Consider the following 19,416-nt stretch of genomic DNA (forward strand, 5'->3'; position numbering starts at 1 on the left):
GACTTCCGGTATGCGACGAATCTCTCTGTCTGACACACCGGATTCGCCTCTGCTCAGTACCGGGGCCTCGATACCGAGTTCACCTGGAGATCCAGACTCACCAGCAATCTCTTGTCGTGCACCACCTTTTTAATTCTCCAAGTCAGAAAGTGAGGAAGAGGACGTGGTCTCCCATCACTCTTCTCACCCTCCGTCTGGTGCCCAATTCTGCTGTGAACCACAACCATACCGTCCACATGGTCTGGGCAGCCATGGTAACAACCACCGGGCCCCTTCCCACCCTCACAGTGGCCCTATCAGGCTCAGAGAACATGCCTTCCAAAGCTCTAGTCTGGCCTACCAGCAACTAAGGAGCCATCCTCCTTCAGCTGCTGCTTTGAGGGCATCTGAACTCCACCTCAACAGATGAAGGAGGAACAAGAGGCTGAAGTTGAGGAGGAAGTTACTCCTCAGGCTCACTTCTCATCTGGTGAGGATGAGACGGTGATGCCCCCTCTGCCATCGACGGTAGATAACTTTAAACTGTTTCAAGAACTGTCATTGTGGTTGGCAGAGGCACTACAGATACCACTACAGGAAGTGACCAAGTCATACCACAAGCTAGAGGACATATTACATTCTTCTACCTTGTCCAGTATAGCCTTCCCTATTAATGAAGCACTCTTGGATGCTGCCAAAAATCACGTGGCAGACCCCAGCATCGGCCCCACCATGTAAGCGAGGTGACACAAAATATTATGTGCTAGTGAAAGACATGGAGTTCTTCTCCCATCCGCCACCCAATTTGATCATAGTGGATGTGGTCAACTCAAAGGGCCACCAGCACCATTTCAAATCAAACCCCCTACGGCCGTGATTGGAAGCAGCTGGATCTTTTTGGGAGGAAAACATACTCTTCAGCCACTGTTCAGTTCCACATAAATATGATGACCAGAACTACTCAAAATTCAACTCCCTTATCGAGCAGCTCCCAGATCCTCCCAAGGAACAATTCAAGGCCATTGTCACTGAAGGCCAATGGGAGATGAAGACATCTCTCCAGTCTGCAGGCGCCACCTCTGACATGACAGCACATTCCATCTCTACTGCCTTCGTGATGAGACGAGCCTCGTGGCTGCACCTATCTGGCTTCCCAAAAGAGGTTCAAACAACTGCGGAGGATCTTCATTTGAAGGGACAAAACTGTTTGTTGAAAGGACAGACACTTCCCTCCACACCTTAAGAGACTCCAGGATCCACACATCTCAGTATAAGAGAAAGTATAGCCCTCAGATGTCATTCAAACCCTGCTCCTCGCAAATATCCATCGTAAGTCGTATGAACCTCAGAGAAAGAAGTCCAGATTTCCCAGATGGAAACAGTTGGGATCTCAACCTACGTCCTCAAAGCTACAGTTTTTGACAGGTTTGCTGAGGCTGCACCCAACCCTGACACAGTGCAAGGACCGGGTCTTCCCTAGAAACATCCCAGAGCCTCTGCCCCTCTATGCCAGGTGCACCAGGTGTGGGCAGGCAGGCTCAGCAAGGCAGGATCCAAGTGTGGAGAGGCTTAGTGTGGGAGGATCCAGGTGCGGGTTGAGAGGGTTCTGTGTGGGGCAGTCTGGGTGCAGACGGCTCAGTGGGGGATCCAGATCTGGATGCACAGGGGCAGGGATGGAGGTGCAACTGGTTGGGGCTTGGTGGGGAGGGGATTCAGATAGCAGGTGGCTCATCAGGGTGGTGCAGGGCACGGGGAGTGGGACTCATTGGGGGGTTCTGAGTGTGGGGGGTGAGGCTTGGCAGGAGGGTCTGAGTATGTGGGGGTCTGGATGCAGGCGGGTTGGGCGGATAGGCAAGTGGCTCCCTGTACAGGGATCCCTGCTCCTGCAGCAGGGGAGCGATGGGTGCAGGAAGCAGGAGTGGGGGAGACAGGTTCCTGCAGCTGGAGGAGAAATCTGGGGGTGAGTCTGACCCAGGCCTGGATGCCCTGCAGGGGAAGAAGTCCCGTTCTCCCCAGCCCAGACTAGTAGCTGAGCCCAGTGCAAGATAGGAGCCACTATCCAGGTCTTCCCCAGTCCCGCCTCCTGCCCCACAGTGATTTACCTCTCTGCCAGCTGCCTTGGGCACCTGAAACATGCTGCTGGGGAGGGTCGCATGAACGCTCTTGTGGCTTCCCTTTGCTTCCCCATCAGTCATTTTTCTGTGGGGAAGCAAAGAAATCTGAGGGGGACATAAATTCTGTGCATGTGCAGTGGTGCAGAATTCCCCCAGGAGTATAGCTCATGCCAGACTGCACATGGGATGCCTCCAAGCATAGTTTGGTTCAGTTTAAAGACTAAACAGAGACAACATAAACTACTATCAATGCCCACCAAGATTAAACAATCCTTTAGTTGGTGGAAAGACCCAATAAATGTCTGCATGGGAATCCCGTTTGTTCAGCCTTCCCCATCACTACTCCTGATCTCGTAGGCTGGGGCTCACATCTCAACGATCTCACAGTGCAGGGCAAATGGTCTCCATCCGAGACATGCCTTCACATCAACCTGCTCAAACTCGGAGTGGTCAGAAATGTGCGTGCTCACTTCTTCCTGCCGATCAGAGGCACACACACACACAAGTCATGGACAATATGGCCTGCATGTATTACAAACCGACAAAGAGGTGCCAGATCACACTTCTTGTGCATGGAAGCACTAAAGGTCTGGAACTGGTGCATTCTCACAATATCAGGAGCCTACCTACCGAGGGTGCACAACATGATAGTGAACAGTCTCACCCGCAAATTCCCGCATGACCACAAATAGGAGATAGATTCAGTGATACTCCCCGACCTATTTAGAGAATGTTTGCCAATTACCAGAATAAGAAATTTCCACAGTACTGCTCCAGAGTGGGGCTTGGACGACATTCCATGGGGGACGCTCTCCTCTTATGGGACTGGGGTCATCTTTACACCTTTTCCCCCCATTCCCTCTATTGCTGAAAGTCCTGTTGAAAATAAAAAGGAAAAAACAAACATAATACTGATTTGCTCCCACGTGGCCCAGACAGACTTAGTATCCTTACCTGTCACAGCTGAGGCTGTGTCCACCGATGACTCTTCCAACTACTACTTACCGCTTCTTGCAGAACAAGAGACACTCTTCATCCCAACCTGCAGACACTGCAGTGCAAAGCCTGATTCTGTCATGGTTCTAGCACGAGACATCTTGCTCTGAGGTGGTACAGGAAGGGTTATCACACAGTAGAAAAGTAGCTACCCATTGTACCAACCAGAAAAGTGGACTCGATTTTTTGAATCTGGTGCCAACCCAAATGTGTCACCCCGGATACAGACGCTCTGCCAATAAGCCTAGATGACCTATTGACTCTCCCAGAAATTGGAAAACTATTAGCTCGCTAAAAGTCCACTTAGCAACAATTGCAACCTTCCACCAGCAGGTTGAAGGGTACTTCGTTTTCTCCCACCCGACTATGAAGAGGTTTTTCAAAGGTATAGTGAACCTCTTTCCTCAATGCAATCTTCCTACCTAACAATGGGATCTCAACCTAGTACTAAAAGGACTGACTAGACTGCCATTTGACCCCATGGCCATGTGTCCTTTAACTCACCTCTCCATGAAGGTGGTGTTCCTGGTCGTCATTACCTTGGCTAGAAGGATAGAGGTGATAGCAGTGCATTCCCACCCCCTCAAAGTGTTCTTCCTTGACAAAGTCACGCTTAGACCATATCTGAACTTCACCCCCAACCTGACTTCCACATTTCATGTGAACTAGCTCATCCACCTTCCAACCTTTTATTCCAAACTTCATCAGAATAATAGGGAAGCCATACGCTCCAGGTAAGGAGATCCTTGGCCTTCTATTTGGACAAGACAAGAGTTTTAAAAAAATATCCGAGACACTTTGTCTCCATTGCAGATGGGTCAAAAGGCACTGCTATTTCAGTTAAGACTCTCCAAATGGGTCTTGAACTGTATCAAACTCTTATCAGATTTGCAATTTAACTCCCCCATATTCAATACTCTCTCACTCTGAGATGGGTCTCCTTGTCTGTCGTCTTCTTCAAGGGTATCCCGCTATCAGAAATCTGCAGAGCAGCTACCTGGGCATCTGCACATACCTTTGCAGAGCACTATGCCATCCTAGGGGACACTACTCGAAGAAGTAGTAGTTATTCACCTTGTGCAGTAATTATGGTTCTTTGAGATGTGTCCGTAAAGGTGCCCCATGACCCACCTCCTCCCCTTTACATTGGAGTCCTTGTCAATACTCTGTGGTAGAGAAGGAACTGAAGAGGGTTGGCCTGTGCAAGGCTGGTTAGCTTCGTGGTAAAACACAAGGGGGAAGCAGTGCATGCGCAGGCTGAACGGACGCTGCTACCAAAGCTCTCAGATCAGCAGCACAGGGATGCACCTACAGTTGAGCTCCCATAGAGGGACACGTCTCGAAGAATTTTCCCTTTTTCATGGCAAGACAGCTGCTTGAAAGAGCCACCACAAAGTGGTCTCCAGGGGACACTAGGACTGAAATTTCCTTGTCCTTCTCTATCTGAGGAGGATCAAGGGAAATATAAGAAAAAAGTCTCTGATCAGCTCTCTTTAGTTGCTTCAACAAAAAGCACACAAGCCTTTGTACTCTGGACCAACAGTCTTCCTCACTGTCATTGTTCTGAGACTTCTGGAAAAGAGAGTAAGATGAGAGGCAAAGAGGAACCAAGTGAAATGTGCTTCCCATGAGTAGCATGAATCCAATACACTTCTTGGGAGGAAGGCTAGCTCTCTGATTCTGACCCAGATCAGAAAGAAGAGATTTAGGATAAGCATTTTCCTTCTGATCTGTTTTAGCACTATGCTTGTAAAGGCCAACATCTTTACTAGATATGCCTCTAGAGGAACTCCCTATGAAGGAGAAAAGGAAAAGCCTGTCTGATAAAGTGAGATTACTGGGTGATAGTACTTCTCTAGTTCCAAGGTAGAACCGTATCAGAGGGGTAGCCGTGTTAGTCTGGTTCTGTAGAAGCAGCAAAGAATCCTGTGGCACCTTATAGACTAACAGACGTTTTGCAGCATGAGCTTTCGTGGGTGAATACCCACTTCTTCGGATGCAAGAAGTGGGTATTCTTGCATCCGAAGAAGTGGGTATTCACCCACGAAAGCTCATGCTGCAAAACGTCTGTTAGTCTATAAGGTGCCACAGGATTCTTTGCTGCTTCTAAGGTAGAACCGTATATTCCTGTAAATCTTCCCTTTTCAGAACATTATCAAGGAGGAGTGGGAGCTTCCAGACAAGGCCAAAAGACAGAGCAGGGGGCTAAATAGTGCTACAGATGTCCACCCAATCAAAATCAAATCTGGCCTCCTTTTCAAAGGTGGCTGAAGACCTGCCTCTCTAGTTAAGGATACTGCCATTCCTGTAGAGGATCCCATAGATAGGAGAATTGAATTGGCGACACATTTCTGGAGCTTGAGCTGTCCCCACTTGTTTTGCCAGAGCAATCCAGGCATGGGTTTACAATGTGGCTGACAGTACCTCTAAAGCACAGAGAGCCTGTTAAACTGGACATGTCTCTCTAAAAAGATGTGCTTTGCTGCGTTTGTATCCGACTCCTCCCTGGATGCCCTCAGCTATTAAGCTAGGGCCAGGAGCTGCAAGGTGGTAGCATGCTGACCTGTGGCTCCAGGGCTGGAAGGCAGGCTCACAGGCTAAACTGCTTTTAGCCACTTCCACAGATTGCAAGCTGCTCAGCAATACCTTGAATCAAGTTGGAGAGCCACTAGTAGGAAAAATGAGACCTTTGCCCCCAGCAAACAATATAGGAGAGACAACAGGCCATAGTCCAAAGCTGGGAGTCCTTCCGTGCAGGCCAGTATAGAAAATCGTACAGGAAAGGACCCAACTACACCAGAAGAAAATAGAACAGATGTGGGGAGGGTAATGTGGCAGGGCAGGTAAATTTTCTGATCAGACCTCAGGTTCCTCAAAGCAAACATGACTTGCAGGCAGCACGGTCTGGGGTGGAGCTCCAGTGGTAGTTTTCAGTTAGCAATATTTTGGTCTCTTGTGACCTTGCTCAGTTGGGTTTTGGAAGTTGTTCAATGGGGATACCTTTTGGATCTCTTAGCATATGTCCATGCCCTGAATAGCTGATCTCTCATGTCTGTGGATCCTTTGACAAGACAGGGCATGTAGCCATCTATCCTACAGCTCCCTTCTTACAGACTGGCTGAGAGTACATAGCCCAACTTGGCAGTTTCACAGATGCTTTCTACGCTTTGCTTTCCTAGCAAAACACTACCAGTACAGTTTACTGCCCTTTGGTTTAACAACAGCACCAAGTGTTTCTGAAATGCTGCTAGTATTAATAGCAGCTCTCAGGAGGTCATCCAGGTCTTCCCCTTCATGGCAGCCATCTTTTGTGGGATCAGTGGCCTCCTGGGTGGATGGTCTTCAGCGGGCCTGTGGTTCCATGGGGCCACTACAAAGCTTCCTCCTATTCCTCTCCCAATAGTGCTCTCTGCATCTGAGAGGACACTTTGACTCATTCACCATCTGAATGATCCATCAGATGTGAATCAGGCTTCCCAATATGTGAGCTAGTCGGGGGAGTTATTGCTATAGATACTGTTTTAGAGGGATTGGGTGCTCACGGAGGGTCAAGGACTGTCTAGGGCAGTGGTTCTCAAACTTGTACTGGTGACCCCTTTCACATAGCAAGCCTCTGAGTGCGACCTGACCCCCCCCCCCCCCGTAAATTAAAAACACCTGTTTATATATTTAACACTATTATAAATGCTGGAGGCAAAGCAGGGTTTGGGGTGGAGGATGACAGCTCGCAACCCCCCATGTAATAACCTCGTGACCCCCTGAGGGGTCCTGACCCCCAGTTTGAGAACCCCTGGTCTATGGGATCTGGTCCAAACAGAAATAAACATAGCATAAACTGGCGAGAGGGCAATCTGATATGGTCTCAAGGCTCTGAACCGTATCTGGATTCCCCTCATGCATTGATCATGACAGACAACCCCTCAGTCATTCCATATTTTGATTGTTACTCCCCCCCTTTCTAAGTCCACAATCCTTCAAAGAGAAACTTCCCTCCTGAGGATTTGAGTAGAGGAGAATCTGCTGCCAGTCTGCTCCCTTAACATTCCAGGGAGAATGAATGTTAAGACTGGCTCAGCAGGCAAGAAAGAACATTCAGATTGGGAATTACACCCAGAGGGTTCCATCTCCTGGTAAAGGAATTTCATCTCCCAGCAATAGATTTGGGCCTCCCATCTGAAACATACAGCTCCAGGGTTCTTTTCTTGCCAGCAGGATTACAAAGCCAAGGCCCTGTTGACCAAGTGGCCAGAGGGATTTCTATATGCATTTTCTGGTAGCCCATTCTGGCCAAGGAGGCCTTGGTTCTCCAACCTCCTCGATGTAGCACAAAGACCTTCCATCAGCTTTCTATCCAGAAGGAATCTGCTTTTAAAGCAGCCAATAATGCATAAGAATCTGGACAGACTGGGGGTGCCTGGCTCTTGAACAGTCTCAAGTCAAGAGGTAATATCCTTGCTTCTAGCTTCCAGAAAGAATTCTTCTAAGTCAAGCTAATTCATGAGCTTGGCTGAGGTTTTCCCATAGCTGGCAGGACAAGGATCTCTTCCCAGTCCTGTCTCATCCCCCAATATCTGCATCAGTACCACAGATTCTTGACTTCAAATTGGACTCAGGCCAGTTGTGGTGATTCAGACACTCAGAGGTCAAGTAGCTGCTTCTGTCTAGTGTCCTTCATGCAGCAGGCAAGATGTGGATTTAATCTTATCCAGATTTCCAATGTTGTATTTGGAAAGAAGTCTTTTCTGCATCTGGTCCTGAAGTACACAAGAGTTTTTCCATGGCCTATACATCTGGTTCTCAGTGCTTTACTGGCTTTCCATTTGAACCAGTCAGGAAAGTCTCTCTCAATACTTCCTAACCAATTGAAGTGGCATTTTTTTTAAAGCAGTCTCTTCAGTTTGAAGGTTCTGAGTTGGAAGCTCTCTCTACAGGGATTCTCCAGTACAGTATCTTCCATAAAGATAGAGGTATTCAGAACTAACTTCCTTCATACCAAATATTATCTTGAGGTTCCATAGAGCTCAGGAAACTGTCCTTCAACAGAGCTCTCAAAATATAAATTCATAGATTCAAAGATTCTAGGAGTGGAAGGGACCTCGAGAGGTCATCGAGTCCAGTCCCCTGCCCTCATGGCAGGACCAAATACTGTCTAGACCATCCCTGATAGACATTTATCTAACCTACTCTTAAATATCTCCAGAGATGGAGATTCCACAGCCTCCCTAGGCAATTTATTCCAGTGTTTAACCAGCCTGACAGTTAGGAACTTTTTCCTAATGTCCAACCTAAACCTCCCTTGCTGCAGTTTAAGCCCATTGCTTCTTGTTCTATCCTTAGAGGCTAAGGTGAACAAGTTTTCTCCCTCCTCCTTATGACACCCTTTTAGATACCTGAAAACTGCTATCATGTCCCCTCTCAGTCTTCTCTTTTCCAAACTAAACAAACCCAATTCTTTCAGCCTTCCTTCATAGGTCATGTTCTCAAGACCTTTAATCATTCTTGTTGCTCTTCTCTGGACCCTCTCCAGTTTCTCCACATCTTTCTTGAAATGCGGTGCCCAGAACTGGACACACTACTCCAGTTGAGGCCTAACCAGCACAGAGTAGAGCAGAAGAATGACTTCTCATGTCTTGCTTACAACACACCTGTTAATGCATCCCAGAATCACGTTTGCTTTTTTTGCAACGGCATCACACTGTTGACTCATTTAGCTTGTGGTCCACTATAACCCCTAGATCCCTTTCTGCCGTACTCCTTCCTAGGTGTGGCAACTTCATAGGCAGAAAGATCACTGCTGTGAAATTCCTAGTGTCTCTGGATCTGTGGACCTCCTTATGTTTCCTTATTTTTATCTGTATCTGTGCATTATCTGAAAAAATATTTGCTTGAGGTAATGAGGTCCACAAATCCAACCAACCTTGAATGGGCTTTAAACTTGGGAAAGAAATGGGATTATTAACTGGCACTCAAGTTTGTTCTTCACTGAAATTCCTTGCTCTGCAGGAGAATTGTTAGTATTCAATCTTAGTGCTTAATCCTTAACGTTCCTCATGGACACACTATGGTTATAGATTTCCTCTGCTGTGAACGTCTCTCGAATGGTGTGGGCTTCTCAGAGGTGGAGGAGGCACATCTCCCTGGCCATAGACTGTCAGGTGTCTCATCTGTCTCCAAGGCTGCACAGAGCAGAGCAGAGACTCTGTCTTATGGGGGGGTCCGTGGATCACATTACTTCAAGAAAGAAAACTTTCAGGCAAGGTGCAGAGAAATTATCCTATTCTCCCCTGTAAATAGCTGAAGTACCTACTTTGGTTGCTGCTCAGAGCTTTCCCCAAAAGCAGCTGTTAAAGCTGATGTGGTTCTTGCTAGTTTAACAGGTGTCCTCAGAGTGCTGCCATGAAACTGACCGATCTTGTTAATTTCACTCTGCTGCTAGTTGAAGCTAGGCGGCACTGGAGGACCCCGCTTCATTGAGTAATGCTCACCCTGACAAATGCAGACTATCTTCAGAATCATAATAGCTAGCAATTTAATCAGTTCCTCAAAACACCATGGCATTTGTTGAGGAAAGCTTTTTATTTGCTGTGCGTGAATGAACTTTTTGATCTCTGGTGTGGTGCAAGTTGATGGCTTTAGTGGCTCAGTGGTCATGTAAGGAAGAACTTTCACTACTCTGCTCTCTTTTTGATGCCTCTATACTTCAAAATCCTCTTGCAATGCCTGTATCCAACTAGCTGTGTACTGTCACTCCTAGGTTTCTTTCAACTTACTCCTTTCCACTCTATATCCTGATCGTTGAATGTTTCCGATTATTTTTCTCATGTAGTTACACTGTCCATACTGTGTTCCTGCTGTATCTATAACCTGTCTAGGTCCATTTGTATTTTTGTCCTCACTGATGTTTGCAGCCTCTCCTCATGTAGTGTCATTTGTGAATTTAACTAACATGCTGTTTACCCTTTCTTCCAGATCCAGTTTCTGATCCTACTTCCACATTTGGGAGTATGCAAGGGACAAACACATCTCCTTGCGTAGCTTGACTGGATATCCCAAGACTAGGATGTTAGTATACCTATACAATTTTATTTGCTTAAAAATGTTGCCAGTTTATTTGCACATGGGTTGTTAGATTGTAATTGGCTACATTAGCATTGTACAAGTTTAGAATGCTAACCATGAAGCAGCAATGACTTTGTAGAGCTGTAATAGTATAGCCAGGATTTTCAAAAGCAGTTGCCTAAAGCTATGCTCCTAAATATTTTTGGCTTGTCTTTAAAAATACTAAGTATCCTGAGCTGCTACAATGGTAGGTGCTTTAGGCCCCTTTTTTTGAAAATCTTAGCCCTTTGTTCTGAGTACAGTCAACTATAGATTAATCCAAGATCATCCAAAATCTTTGGATTGTGTTCAGGATACTTTTACAAATCATTTTAAACATCTAAGTGCATGGATATGCATGAGGTTCTGGTCTGTAGAGACTTCAAATATTTTAAATTGTGAAATGTTTTATGGACATATTGGCATCTAGTTTTTAGCATGATTTCAGCTAGTTCTAAACTAGTTATGTATGTTAGAGCTTATTCTGCACCCCTGCAGTTCATGGCAGTATATTGTTCCATCTTCTTAAAAGAAATACCTTTCTAATCACTGTTGTAGCCTACGCTATAACTTGTGCCTTATCAGACTACAGCAGTGGCTTGTAAATTCTTCTAAATTGTGTTCTGAGTTGTGTTATCTTCTTTGCAATAAGTACCAAGAATAACCACATCATCTGCTAGGAAAGCAGTAGGCTGACAACTGAGTCATTGGATGTGCAAATATAAAGGTCAATGTTAAGGTTGAAATTCCTACTATGCTAAAATGAGTATTCAGCATCTAGTCACTTTTTGAAGTATCATGTTAGTAAATGGTACATGAAACTTTTTTTTTCTTGTTGCTGAGATTGCTAACAAAGATGCACATTTTTTTATTTATTAATAACTAGGTTTAGCCCCATCCTAAAACTTACTTTACACTTTCCATTGAACAGCCATACATGGGTAATGAGTTTGGTAAAATTGTGGTTAAGTTGAAGAGGGTCTGCAACATCCATTGCATCTCCTCATGCATCAGCATTCCCCAAGGACTTGGGCTAGAAAATCATAATGATCCTGGATGTGAGTGTCTCCTGCTACATTCTTTGCAGGGAATAGACACACTTTCTAGTGTCCTTGTTGCTGTTGCTTCCTTTGTCCTTGTGGAAAACCAGGATTTAGAGAGCGAGCGAGCTCCACCCCCCCACACCTCACTGCAGAGCTATGCATGGAAGACTCCTTGGGCCGTCCTGATCTTGAGCTCATTGGGGATAGACAGTCTAGCTCTTTTGTTACCAAACTCTGATAGACTAGAACACTTGGGTACTGGTTCAGAGGTATTAAACCGAGCTTTTGAAACTCTTGTTAACAATGGTTACAAATTACTTAGTAAAAGTTAGCATAGCCTAAACTGCCCTGTATTATGCCCTGTAGTTTACAAAATAAATCTTTTAGCACTGAGAACAGTGAGTCAGGTGGTGCTGTGTAGGCTTGCTGTACAAATGTACCTATATGGTCTTTTAAAATTCAAAATTCTGTGCCAGTATTGATTCAATAGGTGTGCGGGGCATTTTATGGAGAGCTTGACACGGTCCTGTCCCAAAGAGCTTACTCTGGTAAGAATTGTATTAGGGAGAAATGACCAACATGTGTGGGTGTAAGGAAAAGAAGGCTTACATAAAGTCAAGGGCATTTGTGCACACATACATAGTGGTAATATTATCACTTGTGTCTGACTAGGCAAGGGGCGACAGTGGTACTTCAGCCTCTACCATTTGTAGGTCCAGCTGCTTGAGTCTGTTTCTTCCACCCTGTGTGGTGCTGCTGACTGTCTCCCATTCTATTATGCACATTCTGATTTGCAATAGATCTTGTAAGGCTCCTGTAATTCTGCTGGGGGCTAGTGTACAGAGTTGTTGTGGAGACAGGAAGTAGCATTGCACCAGGTCTCAAACAAGCTTTTCTTGCATAGTACAACTCAGTGGCTATAGTGCTCACTGCTGGCTCAGTCATACACAGGCAGTTTCAGTGGAAGTTGAGCCTTCCTGTGGTCAATGGTAGCTCCTGCGTCACATTTATAGGATACACTCTTCAGTGGGAAAGGTCAGGGAAAATCTAAAATTCAGACTTCAAGCCAAAGAGTCTGTGTCAAGCAGACTTTAACGGAGGGCTTGGGCAGTGTTTGTTACCTTGTTGATACCTTCCTGGCAAGGAAGGAGAAAATCCTGCTGTTCAGTTTTGGGCCCACTAATCCTCAGTGTTCCTTCAGTCTCCAAGGAACATCTGGGGCAAAACCAGCTCTGCTGATTAGTAGGAAGCCCTCTTTCTGAGGTGCCAGCCAGTTCCCCCCCCTCCCCCCACTTTGACAGCTGTGTCAGAAGGCTCAAGAGCTGTGAGCACTTGTTTTCCTAATAGTTTTAAGTTCCCAGATGGAGAGAGTTACGTGCTTGGCTTTGATAAAACATTTGAGGCCCTGCAGCAGCTAAACATGCTCCACCATGATGAGGCAAATGTGGCAAGGTAACCCTAGAAGAAACCTAGCGCTGTGTAGCAGTCTTCTGTTCTGTACCATCCCTGTCCAGAGCTGCTTCCATTGCTTCCAGGGAGAGCGCTCCTACCAGACTCAAAATGGGACTACTCCCAGGGGAAAGTATGGGCTCCACTCAAGCAAAGTAGGACTGACTGGTCACTTTTCAGAGCTTCAGAGGGTTAATTGTAATGTACCCAGGGCATTTATAGTATGTCTGGTGTGAACTGTTCACCCCCTTCTTCATCTCATGAAGTGATAAACTTGAAGTTAATTACTTAGACTTACAAAAGGGTACCTAGCAGGTAAATGAGTGGAGATGCAAGTTGAGTAATGTACACTGGAAGGTATAATTTGAACTGCACAGATACGGTGATTCTAAATTAACTATCAATTTATGAAAGAGACCTAGGCATAATTTGACGTTAATAAAAACGTGCACCGTGTACACACATGGTCAAATTAAACAATATATAAAGAATGGGATAGAAAATACTGAGTTTGCAAATGGAGACCTCGAATATGGTCTTCAGTTCTGATCACCTCCTCTTAAATATAGTGATTTGTCTACGTATAACCAAAGCACTTGCCAGCAAAAGTATGAGGTGAGTTTGAATAAAAGTGGGACTTTTTAGTTGGAGGCAAATAAGAGGTACACAAAATAAACAAGGTGAAAGTAAATTGGATGCCTTTTCATTTATACTCCTAACAAATGACATCTAGTGAAATTGAAGCAACAGATTTCAGCCTGGTAATGAGGGTTCTTTTATCCTCAGAATAATGGAGTGGCTGATATAGTAGCTGATTAATAAAGAATTAAAGGAGGGTAATATGAAGTAAAATCAACATGGGTTTATGGAAAACTGATATTTTTGAAGAGTTTTTTTGGGTGAGAAAGGTACTAGTATTGATCTAATAAATTTAGACTTCTGAACAGCATTTGACTTGGTTCCACATGATTTTGGTTTAAAAAACCTAGAATGATACAAAATCAACATGGCACACATTAAATGAAATAAGAGCCAGCTGACTGATAGGTCTCAAGCTGTAATTGTAAACAAGGAATTGTAATTAAGCAGGTATTTTTAGTGGGGGTCTTGCAGGGATCGGTTCTTGGCCCTATGCTATTTAACATTTTTATCAATGACCTGGAAGAAAACATAATGTCATCACTGATAACATTTGCAGGTGATCCAAAAATTGGGGAAATGGTAAATAATGAGGAGGATAGCTCACTGATTCAGTGTAATCTGGATCATGTGGTAAGCTGGGTGCAAGCAAGCAAACTCTCTCTCTCTCTCTATGTAGGCCCTGCTTACAGGATGGGGGACTCTATTCTGGGAAGCAGTGACTGAAAAGATTGGGGATGAATAGGTAACCAGCTAAATGAGCTCCCAGTGTGCTAAGAGAGCTAATGTGATCCTGGGATGGATAAACAGGGAAATCCTTGAGTAAGAATAGAGAGGTTATTCTATTTGTGTGGGTGATACTGGAAAATTTCATCCAGTTCTGATGTCCATAGTTCAAGAACGATGTTGATAAATTGGAGAGGGTTCAGAGAAGAGCCTGATGAATGAATGAAGGACTAGAAAGCCTACCTTATAATGATAGACTTGAGGAACTCAATCTGTTTTGCTTAGCAAAGAGAAGACTAAACGGACAACTTAATTACAGTCTACATAAGTACCAACATGGATAACAAATATTTGATGTGCTCTTTAGTCTAGCAGACAAAGGTATAATGTCATCCAGTGGAAGCTGAAGGTAAACAAATCCAGACTGGAAATGAGGTGTAAATTTTTAATAGTGAAGATAACTAAAAAGGTTGATGGTGACCAGATACTTAACACAATTAATAATAATGAGGAAGGAATACAGGCCAAAATAGGGAAAGAATAGGTTAAAGTATATTTAGATAAGTTTACATTAGTGCTGTCAAGCAATTAAAAGTAATCATGATAATCATGTGATTAAATAATAGAATACCATTTAAATATTTTTGGATGTTTTCTGCATTTCTCAATGTCTGCTGAAGGTAGCCAAGAAGTAATGGGCTTAAGTCTCCCTTACTGTAGATTAGACTAGATATTAATAAAAACCTCCCAATGTAAGGGTAGTTGAGCTCTGGAATAGGCTTCCAAGGGAGGTTGGGGAATCTCCATCATTGGAAGTTTTTGAAAGGGGTTCGACAAACACTCCTCGGGGATGGTCTAGGTTTACTTGGTCCTGCCATAGCACAGCTGCCCTGCAGCTCAACCTACACTTTTACAAAGAACTATCACATTTTGCTGTACACCCCTGTCCAGGGGTATGTCTGCATGCCCGGGCAGATGCTGTGCTCTGTATACTTAGTGGATGCTTCTCGGTAGGAAGACAACCTCATCATCTACTATGAGCAACTCTAGTTCATCCCCCAATTACCCACTCCACTTTTGAATATTCTGCATCCTTTCTGAACCCTTAGGATCATTCCTTCCCCAGACCACCCTCCCTTGTTACAAGAGACTGGAAGGCCCACCACTCAAAGGAAAGACTAAAATAAAGTACTCTAGTGAATATTAAGGGGTAATTCTTCCTAACAGAAATTGTCCATTTTTCTTACTGACTCAGTCCTACAAATGAAACTCTGTAGTTTGGAATACTTCCTTTCCACCCCCATGCTCCAGCACCCTATTCTACAGCTCTGATTCCTTTAGAAGAGGGGGGATGAGGAAGCAGATTCATTCTGTGGTAAGAAGGCCTGCTGTAAGGTCACTAGGAACCCAGAACTCAAGCATAAATATAAAGACTCAAGTTATTAAAATGAGGTCATTTAATATTTTAAAGAAAGAGGAAAAGAAATTAGACACTTTCACCTGCAGAATTTAGACTTAGTCCATATAGATTCTCCCTCCATGTCAGTGACCTGGAAATATTTTTCCATATTCTCAAGAGGTTTCTTTGAGAATGGGGCTAAATGGGAAAGAGCTCTGTTTTCCTCTTTGCAAAATAATGGAAAAAGGGGGAAGGCGGAACAGAAGAATGTTGCCCAATGCTCTGATTCATAAAAAATGGAAACAGTGGCTACTGTAGTATGATTGGAGGGGTGAAAAAAAAAAGGGGGGTCATATCAGAGACACATATAAACATTTTCCTTCAAAATGGCTCAAGCCCTGTCTAGCCATGAAAGCCAGATCCTGGGCTTTCCTCAGGATGATTACCGGAATGAGGGATTAGCTCAAAAGAGGAGCTGGGCCACCTGTAAGTTGTTTCATGTAGGAACCACAGGGGCCCCCACGAGAATATAGTATTGCAATTTTTTTTATGGAAGGGGCCCCCCAAATTGCTTTGCCCCAGGCCCCCTGAATCCTTTGGGCGGCCCTGATCAAGAAGGCTCTGCCACTGGTTTGCAAAAGTTTATCTCAGAGCTCCGTTGGTCACCACGTGCTGGACATTCCTAGCTGTTGTGACTGGTTCTGGAAGGAGAGGTAGTTGCTGAGACTTCCTGGGTCTTTTCCACAAATGGTTTTGCAGATCACCTGGGAATTTTTTCCAAGGTCAGTTTGGCAGAGACCCTGGGTTTTTTTGGCCTTCCTCTGTACCATGGGTCACTTGTAGGTTTAAACTTGTGTAAATGGTGGAGTCTGTGTAACTTGAAGTCTTACAATCATGATTTGGGGACTTCAGTAATTTAGCCAGAGGTTGTGGGTCTATTATAGGAGTGGGCGGATGAGGTTGTGTGGCCTGCGATGTGCAGGAGGTCAGACTAGACAATCATGATGGTCCCTTCTGACCTTAAAGTCTATGGGTCTATGAACTATCCAGTACCTCCAGCCCTCCCTCCCATTCAGCATGAGAGAACATCATAAGATCCAGATGTGAGGAACCCATTAAATCCAATATCTGTTTAGACAGTACAGAGTTTTATAATATACAAATATGGGGTCTTGTCTGAGAGACACAGCTGTGGCCTACTGTAAGGACAGTTATCCTGTCAGAAGGGGACTTGTTCCTAAAAAAAAAAGACACTGTTTGAGTGTTTTAATACTAAGTGAGGGGGCCATATAAGTATGTAGATCATTGTAATAGACTCATCCCTGAGCTTCAACAGCTTCTCTGTTTCACCAGAACCACCTTGTGTCGAGATATTGCACCAAAAGCAAGAGGGTGAAGTCTCCTCTTATTTTAAGAGTGGACTTGATCCCTATCTATAAGCACTTGCACATGGGGGAAAAAAAAACCCTGATACTAGGTGGCTTGAGAGTTTGCAATTCTGAACATATAAATGGGGGTATGGAAGCAGGTAGGTTATGTACTGGTAGAGCATAAATTATACAATAAGCAGATGTCTCTTTAGAGATCCTTGGCAGCCTCCTTTTTAATAGGCTGCCTCATGATCTTTCACATAAAATTAAGATTTACTCATAGCACTGGTGAGCTAATGCCTTTAGCATTTGACCTAGCTAAGATACCTTCCCATATATCATTGTAAGATGTCTCAGGGCACTGCTAGCTACCTGGAGACTGAAGGATATATTCCATCTTTCACAAGACTAGTCAACTGATGGGCTACTAAGAACAGGTTCTCCAAGGGTCAGTTTGATCTCTGGCGATCACAAATTACAGCCTGAAAAGCTCTTTGCAGTTCATCCAGAGAACCTGGTACCTTGTCTCCCTGAGCCACCAAAGCATAAGCGTCTCTATTTATTTAGTAAGTTAACAGGTTTGCAAATCCTTGCCATGTAACTATCAGAGACAAATATTATTACAACAGTGAGCTTTTGTTTAGGGAAGCACCATACCATAATAAAATAATCTGTTCTCTGTTTAACTTGGAGTGAGCATCTTTACACACCATCAGCCTCTCAAGTGAGGAACACTGAATGGACTTTTCAAAGATCTACATCAGTTCCTAGAGGCCCATCACATTGTATTCAGTGGGCACCATGAGAATTATGCTGTAGACCAAGGGATGTGGAAGAACTAGGTTGGGTTCTCCGTTACATGGAACCACACACCTTTCTAACAGGATCTCAAAAACACCTACCTTCTATATTCTCTATAGCAAGGGGAAACTCAGCTGCACAATAGACCGAGTAAGCTGGCAACAGATCCCCTCCATCCTTAGCAAAGAACTTCAGATGGCCAAAGATCTCTCTCTTGGTATCCAAAACAAAAGCCCTGTCACTGACCAGGAGATTATTCTAACAGGTTCACAGAGTGATATCCCATGTGGGAGCCAAAGTGAGCTGATGAAAGTTCCTGTGTTTGGGGATTTTCTTATTCAAAGTGAAACAAGAAAAATTCCAGAAGTGTCAGTTAAGCGTATTTCTCTGAATTCCTGTGTGGAATTTAGTTTCCAACAAGAATGATAATATTCAGGGCAAAAACACTTATGATCAGCAATACAAGGCCAATGAAAAAGAATAAAATCATCCTATGTTCCTATTGAAATTATTAAACGTCTCAAATATTTGTTCTGAGCATTTTGTATTAAACTTTCATTTCAATGCCAGTTGGTTGAATCGGGTCAAGATAAGATGAGTGGAATAAGCTTGAGTCAGTCTGCGTTCAATAAAATTTACCTTAAAATTCGGAGAACTAGTTCTGTACCTGTTTGCATCCAAAAACAAAAACAACATATGAATTTGAGGCAGAAAGGCCTACTCAGCTTAGCTCCTAGATCAGGGGTAGGCAACCTATGGCACGTGTGCCAAAGGCAGCACACAAGCTGATTTTCAGTGGCACTCACACTCCCTGGGTCCTGGCCACCAGTCCGGGGGGCTCTGCATTTTAATTTAATTTTAAATGAAGCTTCTTAAACATTTTATAAACCTTATTTACTTTACATACAACAATAGTTTAGTTATATATTATAGACTTATAGAAAAAGACCTTCTAAAAACATTCAAATGTATGACTGGCATGCAAAACCTTAAATTAGAGTGAATAAATGAAGACCCGGCACATCACTTCTGAAAGGTTGCCGACCCCTGTCCTAGATGCTCCTTGCCTAACAGTGGCCAACAGCACATCAATAGAGGTTATGGGCATGTCTACACGATGGGAGTAATGTGCACGTGGGGGTGTGATTTTTAAAGTGCACTCGTGTTGCACATTAGTCCATGCAGGCCCTACTGATGCTCACTAAAGATACATTAAAGTGCACTAGAGAACCTTGAGAACACACCAGCATGATCCTGTTAATTTGGAACACCCCTATAGGGCACATTACCCCACTGTATAGACAAGCCCCATGACAGCACTATGGTAGTTTGAATGCTCTGATTATGTATTTACATTCCTTAACATGTTTTGGATGTCTTTAAATTTAACCCCAACTGTGAATTTCCTGGATATAGAATGCTTAGTTTTGAGATAATTATAACATCCCTGTAATATAGTTTACCTTAAATTACCAATATGTACTTTCAAACTTAACTCCACTGTAATGTAGTTTTTATTTGGGAATTTAATAATAGCACCTCAGACACGTGCTGTGTTTCTTGGATCTCACCCAGATGCAGTACGTATCCTCGGTGTTCCTGCTGTTGCCAAAGGGCAGTTCCAGTCTGTATCTAGTCATGCACCCAAATTCAGCATAGCCACACTGTTAGTTTTGAAATGGAATCATTAGCAATGGTGCGGTCTTCTAGAGTTATCAAGATATTTAGCTACTTGTCAAAAATTCACTAGCAAAATGGCATTTGGAACTAATGCAGATATTGCTTTCACAAGGTGTGTGTCA

At 44.1% G+C, this 19,416-nt stretch overlaps 1 protein-coding gene across 1 annotated transcript in view; it reads left to right on the top strand.

The window, feature by feature from the left end:
• The window catches only part of LCOR (ligand dependent nuclear receptor corepressor), an 89,257-nt gene that overhangs the window by 20,231 nt on the left and 49,610 nt on the right, over positions 1 to 19,416 (top strand). The window contains exon 2 of the mRNA XM_045023798.1: positions 10,059 to 10,151. Within this exon, the coding sequence (XP_044879733.1) occupies positions 10,150 to 10,151 (2 nt within the window). The 5' untranslated portion in view covers positions 10,059 to 10,149. The remainder of the gene's footprint in view (positions 1 to 10,058; positions 10,152 to 19,416) is intronic.

The sequence above is a fragment of the Mauremys mutica genome, chromosome 7, assembly GCF_020497125.1.
Source record: "Mauremys mutica isolate MM-2020 ecotype Southern chromosome 7, ASM2049712v1, whole genome shotgun sequence".
NCBI classification, from domain to species: domain Eukaryota; kingdom Metazoa; phylum Chordata; order Testudines; family Geoemydidae; genus Mauremys; species Mauremys mutica.